This window comes from Eleutherodactylus coqui, chromosome 12 (assembly GCF_035609145.1).
Source record: "Eleutherodactylus coqui strain aEleCoq1 chromosome 12, aEleCoq1.hap1, whole genome shotgun sequence".
NCBI classification, from domain to species: domain Eukaryota; kingdom Metazoa; phylum Chordata; class Amphibia; order Anura; family Eleutherodactylidae; genus Eleutherodactylus; species Eleutherodactylus coqui.
The window spans coordinates 99,882,087-99,900,108 of record NC_089848.1 but is presented as its reverse complement, the minus strand read 5'-3'; the positions used below and the strand labels follow the sequence as shown (position 1 = coordinate 99,900,108).

At 45.1% G+C, this 18,022-nt stretch overlaps 1 protein-coding gene across 3 annotated transcripts in view; it reads right to left on the bottom strand.

Moving 5' to 3' along the window:
- The window catches only part of RBM33 (RNA binding motif protein 33), a 107,827-nt gene that overhangs the window by 45,429 nt on the left and 44,376 nt on the right, over positions 1-18,022 (bottom strand). For 2 of the 3 annotated variants that reach the window (XM_066585053.1, XM_066585055.1), the window contains exons 8-11: positions 14,392-14,576; positions 12,412-12,622; positions 10,832-10,890; positions 2,724-2,856 (exon numbers count right to left, since the gene is read on the bottom strand). In XM_066585053.1, coding sequence (XP_066441150.1) covers positions 2,724-2,856; positions 10,832-10,890; positions 12,412-12,622; positions 14,392-14,576 — 588 coding nt within the window. The remainder of the gene's footprint in view (positions 1-2,723; positions 2,857-10,831; positions 10,891-12,411; positions 12,623-14,391; positions 14,577-18,022) is intronic. The other variant, XM_066585054.1, reaches the window with a different exon arrangement.

The window sequence follows — 18,022 nt, the reverse complement described above, 5'->3', positions numbered from 1 at the left end:
CTGGAGTTGGGGACCACAGCACTAGGTGATGTAATTATTCTGCAGGGATATCGGCCCCTGCGGACAGGAAGCTTCCTGTAGCTGCTGTAGATTAGATGGAGGTGCTGACATGTTCTGACCAGCTGACATGAAGGGGTCATCGATTCATGCTGCCTGTGCCAAATTCTGACCTCCCATCAGCACGGTGCAACAAAAAATCTGGGTTCATCTGATCAGATGATATATTTCTGCTGCTCGGTGATACAAGTTTTGCGCTCTTTTACCCCCCTCGAAGTCTCTTTTTTTGGTTTCTTTTACCCATCTGTGAAGAACAATGAGTTGTGCAGCTGAACAAGTTGGCTGGAGTGCAGTGGTATTTGGCTACTCTTGGCTGTGCAGCATTTGTTAGTCAGAAGGATTCCTGATATCCTCCCATGACCCCTTTCAGTTACAAAATTGTTACCATCCATAGGATCATTTTTCACGATCACGCCATTCTTGGTATGCTCGCTACTGCCTTACACGTGGCTGGCAGTGACATCCCGGCCCGGCTAGTCTAGCTCCGATGACCAGACCTCGTTGGAATCGCTCAGATCGCTGGATTTTCCCATCTAATGTGGATTCACACTGAAACTGATCTACGGGAAACTTGTCACATGATTTTAAGCTCCGGTCGTGAAAAAAACAGGGGCTTTAATAAAGGGGCCATTCGATGTATGTTATATCTCACAGCAGCCATTCAAGGAAAGAAACGAAACTCAATAAGATTCTTGCGATAAATACTCTAAAGTTAGTTCTGTTTTGGCAAACAAAGAGGAACCCAGAGGACGGAATCCCCATCTATGATGTCCATATGCCCCAGTAGAGAACAAAGATGGGTTATGCCGACACAGAAACACACCTGAAACTTTCCATGGCGACAGACTTGGTCACCTTCAGGGAAAGTACAACAAATTCTTGTAAGAGTCTCAGAAGTCATAAATTGAGGTACTTAAAGGGGTTGTCTAGTTGTAATCTGGTGTAGGCCTATCCTTAGGATAGTCCATGGGGCATACTTGCAGAAGAGGGGACCCTGGTTGAAGGACCTGGGGAGGGGGGCTAGCTTTAGTGAAGCTGGGAATTGGGTTGGGTTAGGAGCTTTAGGGGTGGGGCTTTTGTATGATGTGATTGGTGGGGCAGAAACCAGCAAGATGAATGAGCTGAAGCTGTGCTAAGGCAAAATACACAAGTGTTTGAAATGAAAACAAGCTTCCAGGAGCATACATCTCTGAAGTATCGATAATAGTCCACTGCAGTACGCGCCGCAATATCCAAATGCTGCATTGTTGTTTGCTGAGGCGCTTCAGTCGCCCAAAAGAACACTAAATAGATGAATTCGGCGGACGCAATTTGGCTCCTTCAATCAAACTATCTTTCAAAACGGACTGCTTGCTTCTGCAGCCGGACGTCTCCACACACAACCACCAAGTTTACTGGAATCTTTGTGACTCTCCCCGTTGACAAGGAATACGTTCTACCTTCCTGTGTAGAATGTTGTGGCTGCGCAAGTATTCAATAGCTGATAAATGATCCTTACAAACCCCATTAATTTCAAATACATTCATTTTCGCTTCTGCACACATTTTTCTGTTACCATGGTACGTAGGTTCCCGACCAAGCGATTGCCTCATCCAAGCCCCGCCCACCGATCACATAATAGAAAGCCCCGCGCCCAAAGCTCCTAATCCGACCCAATTCACAGCTTCAGTAGAGCCAGCCCCACCCCTCACAGGTCCTTCAACCACGGTCCCCTATACTGCAAGTATGCCATCCATGGGTAAAGGACTCGCAGGGGTGCGCTGCCCTGGACCTCCTGTGACCGCTTGTGCACCGAGCAGACTTCCACAGGAAGCAGCGAGCCGGCAATGGGCACACTGACCAACACCAGACCCGGGCACTACAGTATGAATGCAGCTGAAGGCTTTCTGTGGAAATCCGCTCCATGTACAAGCATACTAGCACAGCAAACAGCTGACCAGTAGAGGTCTTAGTGAGTGGCAGACCCCGCTGATTTACTATGGATGTCATGTCCTGAGAAAAGCTCATCAACGATTTACAACTGGACAACCCCTTTAACCCTTTCCAACCCACTGACGTCTGAAGACATTCTGAGTGAAGCCTGTACAGCTCCGATGTAGGAAGACGTCCGGCAGGGTATTCTTACTGTATATTACTGGCCGCTCTGTTGTCGGGGGGCCTCTCTAGCAGGTCTAATACCGCAGTACTGGCTCTAGCCAGCAGATGGTGCCATTGTATAATGGTAGAAAAAAAAAGCCCCCCTAGGAAACCTTGAATCCAAAATCGGATTGCAAAGGGTTAATGTTACACTATCCTATCAAAAGTAATTGGACACCTAAGCAAGAATCAGAAGTATTTATTTCCATAAAATACTTAGTGGGGCTCCTTTGGCCCTAATGACATCAGATACTCTCTGATGCATCTTCTTTGAGAGAACTCACCAGACATTTGCAGGATGAATGGAGGGAAATACCAACTGAAGTGTATCAGATGTTATTAAAAAGTTCTCCACGAATCCTATTCAATGTCATTAGTGTCAAAGGAGCCCCACTTAGTCGCATATGTAAAAAATTTTTTTAAAGAGACTACTTTTAAGTCTTCCTCAGGTGTCCAATTACTTTTGGTAGCACAGTGCATGTCCTTGACCATCTCAAAACCTCCTAAAAATCTGCATTTGAATGGTTTACCTCCCAGGAAGAACGGTTCTCGCTCAGGCTGCAGGGGTGGCGGCGGCGGGTTTCTCCATGGCTCCTGTAGCCTTGGTGGCGGATTAAAGTTGCCCGGCACAGGAGTTGAGGGTGGCTGAAATTCTGGCATGCCCTTTCAAAAGAAATCGTACACTTTAAGAAAAACATTTAAAAAGTTTCCCAAAACTACTTTTAGAACAAAAACACAAGAAAGCAACTTTATTCCAAGTCATCAACAAGCAGATCATTTACTTTAATGAAAAAGGAACATTGTTATACAGCGGCGGGTCTTAAGAAAACGACCAATTCCTCATTAAACGTGGCTTTTGGCTTGATAATGTGCCAACCATCCCACCACCTCCATACCAGGAGATAAGGTCACCCTAATCCCTTTCTAGAAGGATCCTCTATTTTACTGGCCCTTTTATCCCCTTAAATATCCATCTAGTTAAGAAATTAACATTCTCTCGCAGACAATCACGACACAAATTATACTTTACATTTCCACATCTCTTGTTAATTACATGATGCTATCTGCCGTAATCTATTCAAGGCCGGCAGATAACTTGGCCTACCGGTGAAAAGAATTGGAACTTAGCATAAATTGCTTAGCACACAGTTAATCTTAAAAGAGAAAAACGGAAGGGAAAAAAAAGGGAATCTAAGCGCTATTATGAGACTTATCAGCTTTACGGGAAGGGTCACTTATACTTTCATAGGACTAATTAAATGTGTTCAACTCTTTGTAACTTAATGAATCTTTCAATAAATGACTTCCAACATCTACAACATGTTTTCATTTATTAATTTTCGCTTCGTCTGCGAGCGTCCTATTAGAATTCTAATGATGGTTAAACGGGGTCAGACAGACAATTGAGAGCGGCGCTCGGAGATTAATGACCAATATAGCCAGCTACGCAAATCCAATTCTCTATTCGGAGAATTAAATACTTTAAAAAAAAAAAAAAAGTATTTGCTCTTTAACTTTGTGTTAATGATACGTCTTCGACGGGCCCTTATGGGATCTATTAGCGGCAAAAGCAAACGAAGGGCTGCTGGAAAACCGCATTGTGCCCATCTATTACCGGAGTCTCTCCTCTAAAGAGTTTTCTGCAGAACATCCTGTTCTTCAGTTTATTTTTTTTGTTTTAGGATTTAAAGGTGTATTTCGGTAAGATGAAGGGATGCCTTATCCGCCGGATAGGGGTCCAGCTAACGGGACCACGTTGATGACACGGCCAGGGGTCCACATAAGACCACGGTTTCATTTTAATGGGACTACTAGGGACAGCCAAGTGCTTGACAGGTTGGTTTCCGCAGCGGAAGGCCTGGGATACATTGTAAAAAGTAATCACGAATGGTCGTGGATGCTAGCGGTTTTCTGCGCAGATGTACAGGTTGAACAGCGTATCGTCCGCACAGAAAAAAGATCAGATAGGGAAACAATACTAGAAAGTAGTAGATCATCCCTCAGGAGAGATCCCTCTCTCGTTTTACCGAGGATCTTTCACACCGGCGGTGATCGCGGAATCCAAAATTAACATCCGTTCATGTGAGCCCGGCTTTAGGGAATAACCTGTCATTCTGTTACAAGCCCTTTCGGGTGATCATACATGTTGGCAGAACTGGCCAATTTCAGATGGTCTAGCTCAGTGTTCCCCAACTCCAGTCCTCAGGGACCGCCAACAGGTCATGTTTTCAGGATTTCCTCAATGTTGCACAGGTGATGTAATTATTGCCAGTGCCTCAGACATTGCCACAGGTGTTCTTAGCATAGGGTATCCTGAAAACATGACCTGTTGGTGGTCCCTGAGGACTGGAGTTGGGGACCCCTGGTCTAGCTGACGATGTATGGGGACTCTCCCTGATGACAGATGTCGGGGAAGATCAGGATTTGGATTTCAAGCTTGATCCTTATAATTCTCAGAAGATCAGCCGCTGCCAGAGACAAGCGTGCGGGTGTTTGGGGGTGTTGGCTGATTTGCAGATAGCCAACTAATGTGTATGGCCTTAATCACGTGGGCATGTCCGATTTTGGCCCATGACAACCAGCCCAAATGAATCCCCGTGGTGCCTGTGTCAGATGGGTTTCTCACATAAAAAAAACCCAGGATTTTTTTCCCCTAGTGTCATGAAAAATGGAATGAACGCGGACGTCATCTTCGCATCCCTTGACTTGAATGAACCACCGTAGTCCATGAAAGCAGACCAGACTACGACATGCTGCGCCTTTGTTTTTCACTTTAGATGACCGCTGCAGACTCTTTCGAGGGCAGCGAAGACTGCAATGGCGGCGCTGGACCGGTAAGGCTATCGGAAAGGAGATTATATCATTTTTTTTCTCTATTTAAGGCCCCCTTTTCCCACAGGCATATTTTCTGTCTATACCATGTTTCCACGAAAATAAGACACGGTCTTATATTGATTTTTGCCCCAAAAGAGGCACAGTACACAATACTCACCCAGCAGCCGGTGTTCAGGTCCCTCGCGCTGCTGCAGTCTTCCATGTAGTCCTCGGCAATGACAGAGCATTTCTTCCTGGTAGCGGCGCTTTAATACCCCGCCTCCAGCAAGTGAATGCTCTGACTGGTTCATTGAGCGTCACGTCAGCCAATCAGACCAGTGATTGACATAATTGAATGGCTGTGATTGGTTAATTGACTCGATGAACCAACTAGGGCCATATCTTGCTGCAGTGGGGGGGGGGGGGGGGGGGTAGGGGGAACACAAGTCCCACTATCAGAAAGAAATGCTCCGTCACTGCTGAGGACTACACGGAAGCCTGCAGCAGTACTAGGGACTTAAATGGCAGCTACTGGGAGTGTAGTTTTTTTTCCCCCTCCCCTGTAGTGTTGCTAGGGCTTATATTTCATTACACCTTTATCTGGGCCGACATATTTTCCCCCCCAATCTCGGAAAAGCCCTTTAAAGAGCCGTTCAAGATAACATGTGGTCCCCATCAGGCTGGAGTAACTTTTTGTTTGTGGCACGGAATGGTACGGTACTGTAGACTATAGGTAACGGTTGAGTATATTGCGCAGTACGCATTATTATACACCGGAAGTAGGCGCTGCGCATGATGTGAACAGAGCCCAATATACACGGCGGCCTTAACGCAAGTGATCATCTCGAATCTTTGTCGTCGTTTTCTTCGCTTGCGCTCAGACCGCGTCATTCGGAATAAACACGGTAGGAAGCGTTTCTCGCAGAAAGATGCACAGGCGCTGCTTCTTAATCAAGGTATAGTTAAGATTTCAAAGCCGGCAGCATAAAACAGCGCAGTGAACGGCGTCTTACTCAGAAGAGCCAACAGCTGAGGGGAATTGGCTGATATGATTAAATGTGATGGTATGATAATGTATGGTAATTGTAATTAATCAGAGGCCCACTGGCATGGAGGGTGTAGAATATTATGTAAGCTGCATCCTCAGCCCCGTCCCTTCTGTAGCGGCCTGACCAGATCTGACAGCTGCAGGAATCTCATGTTGCATCTGTTCAGCAGCACTTATACATCAGATATGACAAAATGCCCAGTGTTACATTTCTACTTCAACCGCAGTCGTGATTAGGCATTACAATGTGTGTGAAGACAGTAGGTGTCCAAAATCAAAACTTCATGTTGAATCCAATGAGACGACTCGTCTTTGTGTGCGATGTCCTTTATAGCCGCACACACACACTTCATTCAAGCGTAATTTCCATGAAATGCCATGTAAAGCGTTGAGCAAGAAATGCCAGCCCCCGCCAGCTGATGCCCGCCGCTGCTCAGTATGCAGCAAGACGCATCTGCTTCTATGTTCCCAGACCAGACCGCCATCACCAAGAACTGCACTGGAAGGAGCTCTATATAAGGGGAGAGATCGGCCATTGTGCTCACGGCAGAGCAGGTCTACACGGACAAGTAACGCGCCAAGAAGTTGTCGGAATGGAACAAAACTTTATGTGAGAATGTAATAATGATCTATGTAAATGGTTGCAATATAACAAAAAGGATAGATTTATTGTGGTAAACTGTACATTTCAGAGGAGGCTCTAGTACCCTGTTGTACTGCCTCTAGCTTGGATACAAGATGTGATACAGGTGGTCATGGAGGCTCTAGTCCCCTGTTGTACCGCCTCTAGCTTGGATACAAGATGTGATAAGGGCAGGCATGGAGGCTCTAGTACCCTGTTGTACCGCCTCTAGCTTGGATACAAGATGTGATAAGGGCAGGCATGGAGGCTCTAGTACCCTGTTGTACCGCCTCTAGCTTGGATACAAGATGTGATACAGGCAGGCATGGAGGCTCTAGTACCCTGTTGTACCGCCTCTAGCTTGGATACAAGATGTGATAAGGGCAGGCATGGAGACTCCAGTACCCTGTTGTACCGCCTCCAGCTTGGATACAAGATGTGATACGGGGGGCATGGAGGCTCTAGTAGCCTGTTGTACCGCCTCTAGCTTGGATACAAGATGTGATACAGGTCGGCATAGAGGCTCTAGTATCCTGTTGTACTGCCTCTAGCTTGGATACAAGATGTGATACGGGTCGGCATGGAGGCTCTAGTACCCTGTTGTACCACCTCTAGCTTGGATACATGATGTGATATAGGCAGGCATGGAGGCTCTAGTACCCTGTTGTACCGCCTCTAGCTTGGATACAAGATGTGATACGGGTCGGCATGGAGGCTCTAGTATCCTGTTGTACAACCTCCAGCTTGGATACAAGATGTGATACGGGCATGGAGGCTCTAGTACCCTGTTGTACCGCCTCTAGCTTGGATACAAGATGTAATGCAGGCAGGCATGGAGGCTTTAGTACCCTGCTGGGACGCTTCTAGCTTAGATACAAGATGTGATATGGGCGGGCATGGAGGCTCTAGTACCCTGTTGTACCACCTCTAGCTTGGATACAAGATGTGATATGGGGGCATGGAGGCTCTAGTACCCTGTTGTACTGCCTCTATCTTGGATACAAGTTGTGATACAGGCGGGCATGGAGGCTCTAGTACCCGGTTGTACCGCCTCTAGCTTGGATACAAGATGTAATGCAGGCAGGCATGGAGGCTTTAGTACCCTGCTGGGACGCTTCTAGCTTAGATACAAGATGTGATATAGGAAGGCATGGAGGCTCTAGTACCCTGTTGTACCGCCTCTAGCTTGGATACAAGATGTGATATGGGTGGGCATGGAGACTCTAGTACACTTCTGGGATGCTTCTAGCTTGGATACAAGATGTGATATGGGTGGGCAAGGAAGCATACATGTTCCGTATAGTATACTGTCATACATTTGCCCACAGATGTTACAATTGAGAATTTAGATCCTGCACATTTGTAGGCTGTTGAAGTTGGCCTCCCAGCTAGTCCCAAAAAAATGCTCAAATGGTGATAAATCTGGCGACCAGGCAGCCACAGAAGTGTGACAATGTTGTGGGGGCTCCTGTGACCCCCTTGTGTGTGCGGCCGAGCATTATCCTGCTGGAAGCCGTCATTAGAGGAACACATGTGGCTGCAGGATGTCCTGAACATATCACTGAGCTGTCATTGTCCCTCCGACCACTAATAGGGGTGACCGACTGTCGTATGTGATGGCCCCCCAGATCATCACACCAGCAGGAGGCAGTGTTTCTCTCCATGGCAAAAGGCAGGATTGAGGCGCTCACCCCTAGGTCTCCCAACACAAACACCAAAACCATTGGCTTACAAGCCGGACCTGAAATTGTCGCTAAAGACAATATTGTTTCAGTTTATAACAGTCCAGGTTTGTTGTTCACAACACCACTGCAAACTAAGGGCGACGGTGTTAATGGAAGGACGTGTAACGGGTACAATGACACCACATCTCCTTCAGCGAAGTGCCTGGAAATGGTCCATAGAGAAGGGGCCTCCTGTGACTGAATGGTGGGCAACAAAACCGTTGGATCTGCTGATGGTGGTCAGAGAATGAATCCCTCCTCTCTACTGGCGGTCTGTGGCGTGCGAGCCCTTGTGGCACCGCTGCTCCCACCACCTCCTAACAGTCTGGTCTGAACAGCGTCTCATTCTGATGTTGCGCCTCTCAAACTGGGTAACATGTTTGTGTGCGTCGTAGAGACGTCTAGTGGTCAACGACCTCCCAACAGGAGGTCCACTACACAAAAGTAGCTTCTGAGAGCCTCTTTACAGGGTAACATGGGAAGCACCTTTAAGGCCTCCGGTGGCAAGACCAACTAATCATTTACATATCTGCCCAAGATATAACTTCTATCTCAGAGGGTTTTTTGGCTTCCTCTGGATCAACAAACGGATTTGGTACTATCAGGCGCTGGTACTATAAGATGCTAATTTTCTGTAGCCAATTTCACTGTGAAATGTCTGAAAGATTTCCACTACCTGGGAGAATAACTTTAAAGTGACCCTCTGGTCTCAGGACAAAGTTCTGTCCATGGATCGGAGGAGGACATTATATTACTTGCTGTCCGTACACTACGCTATTGTCACTGATCCGTTGGTCCCATCTTGCAAGAAAGCCACAGCAATATGTAAGAACTTTGAAAGAGTTTTACCCTCAAAAGACATTTCTCCATTATCCACAGAACAGAGGATAAATGGACAAACCCCTAATTCTGAAAGCGGCAGAATGGTTTAATTCAGGGAGGGGGCTCCCTCTGCCACCCTATAGCTGTTTGCCTATTAAGCCCTGCCTGTGGACCATTCAAAAGATTGCCAGCTCAAGCCCCCTGTGAGATCATTTAAAAAAAAAAAAAAAAGTTTTAAGTTTTTGAGTTATTATAAAACTCTCTAAAATCCCTTTTCCTATTCTAAGGCCAGATTCACACAGACATATTTGTGCATGCACAAAACAAAGAGAATAGAACATATTAATTTTAATGGGTTCGTTAACACACGCATATCTTTCCTGCACATTTCAGTCATGCAAAAAAACAAAAAAAAACGCAACATGGTTTATTTTCCTGCACATTTACGCAGCGCAAGTCCCTAGAGAATTCAATAGGGATGTGCAAATATGTGCAAAATACGCCAGGAGGGGTGTGAAACAGCGTAATTGTGCCAGGAAAAAAAATTAGCCATTTCAAATCGGTGCGTATATTTTTTTAGCTGTGCGCAAACACAGCCCTTGTGCATGAAAAAAAGTACAGGACAATGCGCCGATGCGCACACACAAAAAATTGTTTATTTTGAGAAGCCACTAGACTCACGCACGAGGAAATCCACATACGCTCCTGGAAATCTGGCCTAAACTAAAGAAACAGGAAAAAAAAACAAAAAAAAAACACGTGGTACCCCCTTGTCCATAAAAGTCTGATTTAGTAAAATAATGCATTATTTATCCAATATGGTGAATGTCGTAAGAATAAAACACGCTGCCAGAATTGCGCTTTCATTGTATTTAAAGGGTTAAAGGTTAAAAAAAAAGTCAAAAAGACCTATCGTATAAACCAAGCCTTCATATTTCATGTTTTTGTATTTCACAAAACCCTAAAATCCTTCAGTTCTCACAGTGCCCGTTAAGCCAAATAAGTCTGGTACTTGTTTTGTAGGGGAATCTTCTCAGCGGTCATCTGATAACCATCGCAGGTGGAATTACAATGAAAAGTAACACAGGAACCACCATTCACAATAGCTGATGCCACAGCTCACCTCCTCTCCCTCCCTGCACAGAGCATGCCAACAGCACTCTCCCCTAGAGGACGACAGCTGTTGCTCACAGTTCACTCTTTACCCCTCCCTGCACAGGTCACCTGATATGCCCACAACATTCCAACGCGGGAGTCAATGGGTCCTCTCATGTCCATTGCATCTATGGCCCATGAGGCTGCTGTAAAGCATCTCTCTAAATGCTGCTAACTGGAGCTTAGGCAAGATGGCCGCAACATAGTCATATACAGACAGAACCAAACAAACCAAGAAAAGTCTACAACCAGAAAATAAAAAGTGAATAGAAAAAATGAAAAATGTGTCATTATGTGATTCTAATTAGTAATGACTATATAGGCGATCCGTTCCCTAAAGTGCAAAGATAAATCATCACATATCAGGGATATAAAGCTGTGCGCACCAGTCAAATATTAGGGTGACTTTTCAGAAATTGCACCAACATTTATGAAGAAGTTTCAGATACTCACGGGGAACCTTGGCGGCCCCATGGGCGGACGGGGCTGGGTCGGGATCGGCAGAAGGGGAACTGCGGGAAAAAGAAGACATGAATGCCACCGGATTCTAATCTAACGTTCACATCTCGTCTGACCTAATTACACAGCTTCTGAGACCTGACATCAATTAATTGGTCAGTTTCATTAACACCAACTTGGTTCATTTTTATGTCACATAAAGAAGTAAAAGAAAAACCTGTAAAAAAATATAAATCCTAAATGAGGAGCCAAATGCATTAGCAGCAGATAAGAGAGCCAGCGAATATAGAAGTAGGGGTCAAACTCCATGACAAACGGTAACTTACCGGCCCGTCTGCTGTGTCCAGCACCAAGCACCCCACAGGGTCTCCCAAAAAGTGTTACAGAGCGTTGGCCACAATTTTTGGAGTTACGTTTGTAATAGATTTTCTTGACAGAGTACAATTAAAGGGGTTGTAGCAGAATCACAAGTCGTCCCCTATCTACAGCAGTGGGGATAACTTGTTGTTCAGTGGGGGGGGCTCACCGCTAAGATCCCTACCGATTCCAAGAATGGAGGTCTTATATCTCTTCCTCCTCCTTGCTGTGGGCTTACAGCACCCCCTACAGTGAGGAGCAGACTGAATGGTAGGCGAGTCTCACAAGCATGCTGCGGCTCCATTCCTTTTCATTTGAATGGCTGGAGATAGGCGAGTGGAAAAGTCACTCAAAATTACAAACACATCCGGTTTGTCTAGTTCCCAGCTGCCGTGTTACGGTCGCATCACTCCGTGTCGAGCAACGCAACTACATTCACAACTAGCAATGTTGCTATGCCACTTTGTACTCTTGGTGTGGAAGCATCAGTCGTGCAGCGGTAGCCGTAGGCTAGACTCGGGCTTGCTCAACAACGGTCTTGCCAAATGACATTCACTGTTAAGCAGATCACCTAACAGGCCAATCAGCTTTCAGAATTGGGCAAAAGCTGCTAAACTACATCTTCTAGCAGAGCATGTAAGGGCCCATCAATGCCCTTTAACGAGTGCCGATCAATAAAATCGTTGCTCATTTAAATGGCCTTTACACAGTTCGATGCCGGCTTTATGGGGGACAAAACCACCGCTACTATGATTAGTAATGTAAGCCTCTGGTTTCGGGACAAGCTTACGTCCTGGGACCAGAGGAGGCGATTATATTACCTGCTGCTGGTCTTCAACGCTGATGCCTCTATAATCCACTAGTTCCATGTCCCGCTTTCAGCTGTCTAAGATGGCTGATACAATCTTCAGACTAACTCCCACTGCTGTCTGATTAGCCGGCATCGCTCACATGATCAATTCTGGCCAATCAGACAGTAATCTAGAATATTGCAGTAGCCATCATGCACATCTGAAAGCAAGATCCCAAACTAGTGGATTGGACGGACATCAGCAGGTAATATAACCCCCTCACCTTAAGTCCACGGCTGAAATTGTGTCTCGAAACTGGAGGGTCACTTTTAAAGCGCCCATTAGAGCCCAGTAAGATGGCACACACACCACTTTGTCCATTATATGCAGGCACCAATAACTACATGAAAGGCAGACAATCCTCACCTTGGACTGGGTTCACGTTCCCCTTAAAATGTGGATTAATGTGAATATTTTTAGGTTGCTGTGTAGGTGTCGCCAAGAGTGTGTTATTTCCCATCCTTGGCTTTTCTTGTTGTGGCAAATGTAGCCCGTCGGATGACAACTGACTCCTAGATCGTGGCATCGGAAGAAGAGGCTGGATGTTCTGCTGTTTGAACAGACTGCGAATAGGCTGCTAGGGAAAAGCAACACATTAGTTCAGTAACAACTGTAAAAAGACATTTCAGTGTACATAAGGTATATATAGATCCTGCAGAAGGGTGTGAGGTCACACAGTAATAGGGAAATAAGACACCCACTTTTTTTGGACTATAAGGTTCAGAAAAAAATCTTGCAATGCCAGACCCCCCTGACCATTTCCTTATGGTTTGGGCAGAGCGGCACTATCCTGCCCCGAATTCTTCTTGAGCAGCAGTGAGCGGACAACTGGTTGTTCTGTGGGTAAGCCTCCTGCTGTCATGTAACTAGAGGTGAATGATCTATCGCCCCATAGCATACTATGGAGCAATATCCAGACAGCACAGGCCCCCAGGGCCTCTCACACTTGTCTACCTAGGAGGTCTGCCTAAACTGAAGACTATTCCACATAGGTTATTTATGAGTTTTCAGAGTATTTATAACTTCTCAGAGTTCTCATTAGCAAACCTCCCCATAAGATTCCTCCAAGGTTTTTAACTTTTTGTCTCTAGAGAAATATATAATAATTCACCACTCTAAGCTCACATTTTGAACGGTCTTGTCCCGAAGAACCCCATCAAAATCCACTGTCTGTCCTTGCATGGGACTCAAGTTTGTGACGTTAATCCTTCCGCTTCTTTAAATCGCCAAGGAAATTTTAATTACCATGAAATATTTTCTGCTGTTGTCTAAAATCTGAGTGCTTCCTGCAGTCCGATGCAAAAAACTACTGTAACTGAAGGACTGTCACTTTAAAGGGTTCATTTCATTATAAATCCCTTTAATTTGGGAGCCGCCAGCAATTCCCCCAGCAGAAATGAATCACGTGGCGGCCCTTCAAATGAACCGCTGCCCACACAATACAAAGATGGCCAGAGTCCACAAGAGTCGCAGATAGTAAGCAGATGCCCTGATATTATATAGGTAAGGGCTAAATGCCGACTTTGTGTGACATCAAATGGCCAAAGATCGCTGCATCGTTCAGTCTGCATCGCGAGCAATGGAAGTGAATGCGGTTGTGTTGCTGTCACCTGACAGTCTCGAGAAATCCAAACTGGCTGTCTGGCAACGGTCAGGCCCCAGTAAGGGTACTTTTACATGGGTCGATAGTCGCCCGAGGGATCGCTTAAAAGAACGATTATTGGCAACTGTCAGCCTGTGTAAACTGGACCGGACAGGGCAAGTGAGCGAGAATCGGTAAGTTGCCGAGTCGCTCAATTTTTAGCTCACCTAAAAATTGAGCAACTGTTGCCTTCCATATAAACAGGCTGCCATCCATCTATGAACTACTACATGTTTACTCTTAAAGGGGCATCGCCATCCTGGCTTTTCTTAGCCAGGATGGGAAACTGCGGCTATAGTCACTGGCCACCGGCCGGTAACAACAAAAACAGCTGCGCGCTTCAGCCCAGTGTTTCCATATTTTTCATTGAAGTAAATGGGATCTACGGAAACAGCATCACACATCGCACTACGCCGTTTTCATAACTCAATTAAGAGTTATGCATAGAGCATTGGGCTGAGGGGCTTTGCTATTTCCGGTGGTTGGAAACAGAGGGCTGGGTTTTCGCATCTCTGCTATGAAAAGCTGAGATGGGATTACCCTCTGAATGGAGAAGGGCGGCCAGAAGAGCTGCAAGCAGAGCGACAAGACGATTTTTGGCCATGAAACGCGTGTTCAATCCCAAGATCGCAGTGTAGCCCTCGCCTTACGCAATGTCCAGATTGTGAGCACAAACTCTAGAACTACCAGTAATGCTAACTTACTCCTTGGTTATGGCGATCTCTCAGGTTTCGCCTGTCGGTCATGTGTCTTTGGTCCACCATGCCACGGGACATGCCATGAAAGCCGCCTCGCCTGCCGCCTCTTCTGGTGTTATAGGACATTAGTTTGCGCATTCGTTCCTTCTCTTCAAACTCCTGCAGGGAAGCCTTGGCTTCTTCAGACAGCTCTGTAATATGCAAGAAAGGGTTTACATGGAGCATCGCACATGCGGCTCGCGGATCACCAGGCCTCTTTACACAGTACACATATCATGCGTCAGACGGCGCTATAAGCTCAGGGACTGGTTACTGAAAATGAGCTTTCAAAAAGATATTAGGACTAGCAGTCCTGGAATATGCAAAGCGGCCATAAAAATGCGCCGAGCACCAGACTCTTATGAAAGTTGTCCAAAAGAAAATCTGTGTTGCCCATAGCAACCAATCACAGCGCAGCTTTCATTTTACCTCAGCGGTATAAGAAATGAAAGCTGAGCTCTAGGAACCAATCACAGAGCAGCTTTCATTTTACCTCAGCAGTATAAGAAATGAAAGCTGAGCTGTGATTGGTTGCTATTGGCAACAAAAATTACAAGGGAAGTCAGTGAGTTTTCGATTTTTTAATCGCGCCAGTATGCGACGCCAGGTGGTGAAGAACGCTCATGCAAAATTTCACTCAAATCGGACCAGAACTGCGGACTTATAGATGACAACAGATTTAGCGTTTTATATACAAGATTGGATCCAAAAGAAAAATTAAAATAAAAAAAAAAAGTTATGGCTTTTGAAAAGTTGAGATTCAAATCCCAAGAAAGCCTTGCATCCTAATGGCCACAACAGGCCGTGTCCTTAAGGGGTTAAAAAAAAATTCTAAGTGAAGTGAAATGGGGATAAAAACTGCAATTGCGCCATCTTTGGGAGGATTGGGGGGCGGGGGGCTTGTTTTTATGGCGTATATGCTGCAGCCAAAAGGTCACAACTTTATTCTCTCTGGCCGAGTACGATTATAACACCACCACCAATTTATAGCGTCTTTATTGCTGCGCTACTTTTACAAACATGTCATTTTCTGGCGCCCTCTTCTGACAGTCATAACTTTTTTTATTCTTCCGTAGATATGGTTTCGCGCCGGCTCGCTCTTCTGCAGGAAGTTTATGTAGCTTCCATTCGTACCATTTTGAAATTCATTACTTCTTGATCGCTTTTCATTACATTTACTCTTGGGATTCGCAATTCTGGTCTTGCATTTTTTTTTTGTCTGATGATTTCCCCGTGCAGATCATACTTTTAGCCTGGGTTCACACACAGCGGAATCCCGGCAGAAATCTCGCGGTTTGGCCGCAGCGAAAAACCGCGAGATTTCCGCAGGGAGAAGCGCTGCTTCAAAACCCATGGCACTTAGCCGCGGGTTTTGAAGCGGCCCGGCTGCTCGCTCCTCCACTGCGGCCGGCGCTCCCATAGAGGAGAGCGCGGCCGCAGCGGAGGAAGAATAAAGAAAAAGAACATGCTGCGGCCGGCGAATCCCCACCGCAGCACCGGCTTCGCCGCGGCGGATTTGCCGTCCTGTGTGGACGACATTTCTGAGAAATCTCGTCCACATGGCTGGCCAATCCCGGGATTAGCGGCGGCGAAATTCCGGACGGAATTTCTGCGGCAAATCCGCCCAGTGTGAACCCGGCCTTATTGATGCTTTCATTTGATTTTTATTATTAATATAGGAAGAGGGTTTTTCCCCCCAATGTATTACCTTTATTTTTTCTAAAAAAATGTTTTGGGTTTGTTTTTTTTAGACCTTGCAATTGTTTGAGCTCTTATGCAATATTTCACTGCACTTTGAGAGCCAGTCCATCAAGAGGGGCCACAGGTAATCATCCATGTAGCCCTGGAGGAGAGCCATTTGGAAAGGCCGAACACAGATTGGGGCATTTAAAGAGTGAACAGCCGTGATCAGCGTTCACACTGGTCATGGCTGTTGCGGGCGTCTGTCAGTTGTCAAGACAGCCAGCATAAACCATGTATGGCGCGGGTTCGTTGGCCGCTCCATACAACCCCGGGGCGCCCAGGACATTAATGTACCAATCATTTTTCAAATGTTTTTCTATTTTTAAAAGAGTAATTTTTTTCCTTAAACATAAATTGCTTCCTGCTGCCGTATTCTGAGACTCCTAACACTTTTTTTTGCCACCGATTGGGCTGTGTGAGGGATTATTTTTGGTGGGGGGAGCAGCAGTTTTTATTAGTATCACATTTGGAAACATCTTTTTGATCACTTTTTATTCAATTTTTTGGGAAGCTGGGAAAACAAGATAAAAAAAGCCATAATTCTGTCACTCTGAACTTTACATACATGGCAATTCCAAATAAGTAGGGTTTTTTTTTAATAGTTTATTCTTTTAGGGGAAAAAATGGGAAAATTGTATTTTTTAACCTGCTCATTTGTGTTCAGCCTGACAGGCTGTTCACCTCACTCTGCTACATAGCTTCTTAGTGCAGTCTTAGTCATCAATGACTGCACTAATACTTAGCCTAAAATTGTTCTAGTGGTGCAGCTTTATACATCAAGAACTGCACCAATATTTTGCCAGGTGTTTAAGTGATGTGGTCTTAAACATCAATGACTGCACAAATACTCAGTCAAATTATCTGCATGCAATTCACTTTGTGATTGCTGTGCTTAATACCGTCCTGATGATACAGCTTAATTACGTGAGCTGTTGAAACGCGTTGATGGTGACGTTTATGAGCGAGCACTGAATAAAGTGACCTTTAATAGGCAGAAAGCCGAGGTCTATACACTGCAGTGCATTTTTCTGGGCTAATTACTATTTATGATGCTATCTAAGCTGTGAGGTAACTGGTCATTACGGCATATTGGGACTTTTAACCAGTTCTGCCTTTTACATGACACTTTCTCTAAAGCGACTATTAAACAGTAAGATTGACCTAGTCTGTCCATATGATTATATGTGACATGACCTTAGGGCATCACTGTTGTAACCATATAGTGCTTTACTGATGTCAATAAAATAATAAAAATTAGTATAAGCACTTACAAGCAGCATAATGCATTAGTACTGTCAGTGATCTAAGCTTTAGTGAACTGACACCTTGGATAATAGATTGCCTATACTCCAATGTTGAATCTCTCAAACCTCTAGTGTTGGACTTTAAATTTGGTACAATTTCCACAGTTATATACCATTCCTTTTCATCTTATCTTACTAAGGAAGTATAATATCATCCTCTAGCTTCCACACATTACGGTGTATGCGATCATACAGCACTTGATACTCCATTACCAGTGTGTGAGAATAAATAAAACAGTGTACTAAGCTGGTGATATACGGTACATACGCACTAAGAGACTATTGATGGTGGTATTGAGACCGAGTCACCTGTATATGTCAATACAATTTATGAATTTTCCTATCTATCCAAGGAGCATACTTTAAACTTATTGTGCCGTGTGGTCACTATAGGCACAACATTTATCTAAGATTTGACCACGCTCTTATCGTAAATATTTTAATTTTGTAATAATAAAAGTTATATTTTAGTATTATTTAGTGGTTCCCTCGGTGATACACTTATTTCCCCTTAGGGGACTTTCTCTGTCTCGGTGATTAAAACATTGTGA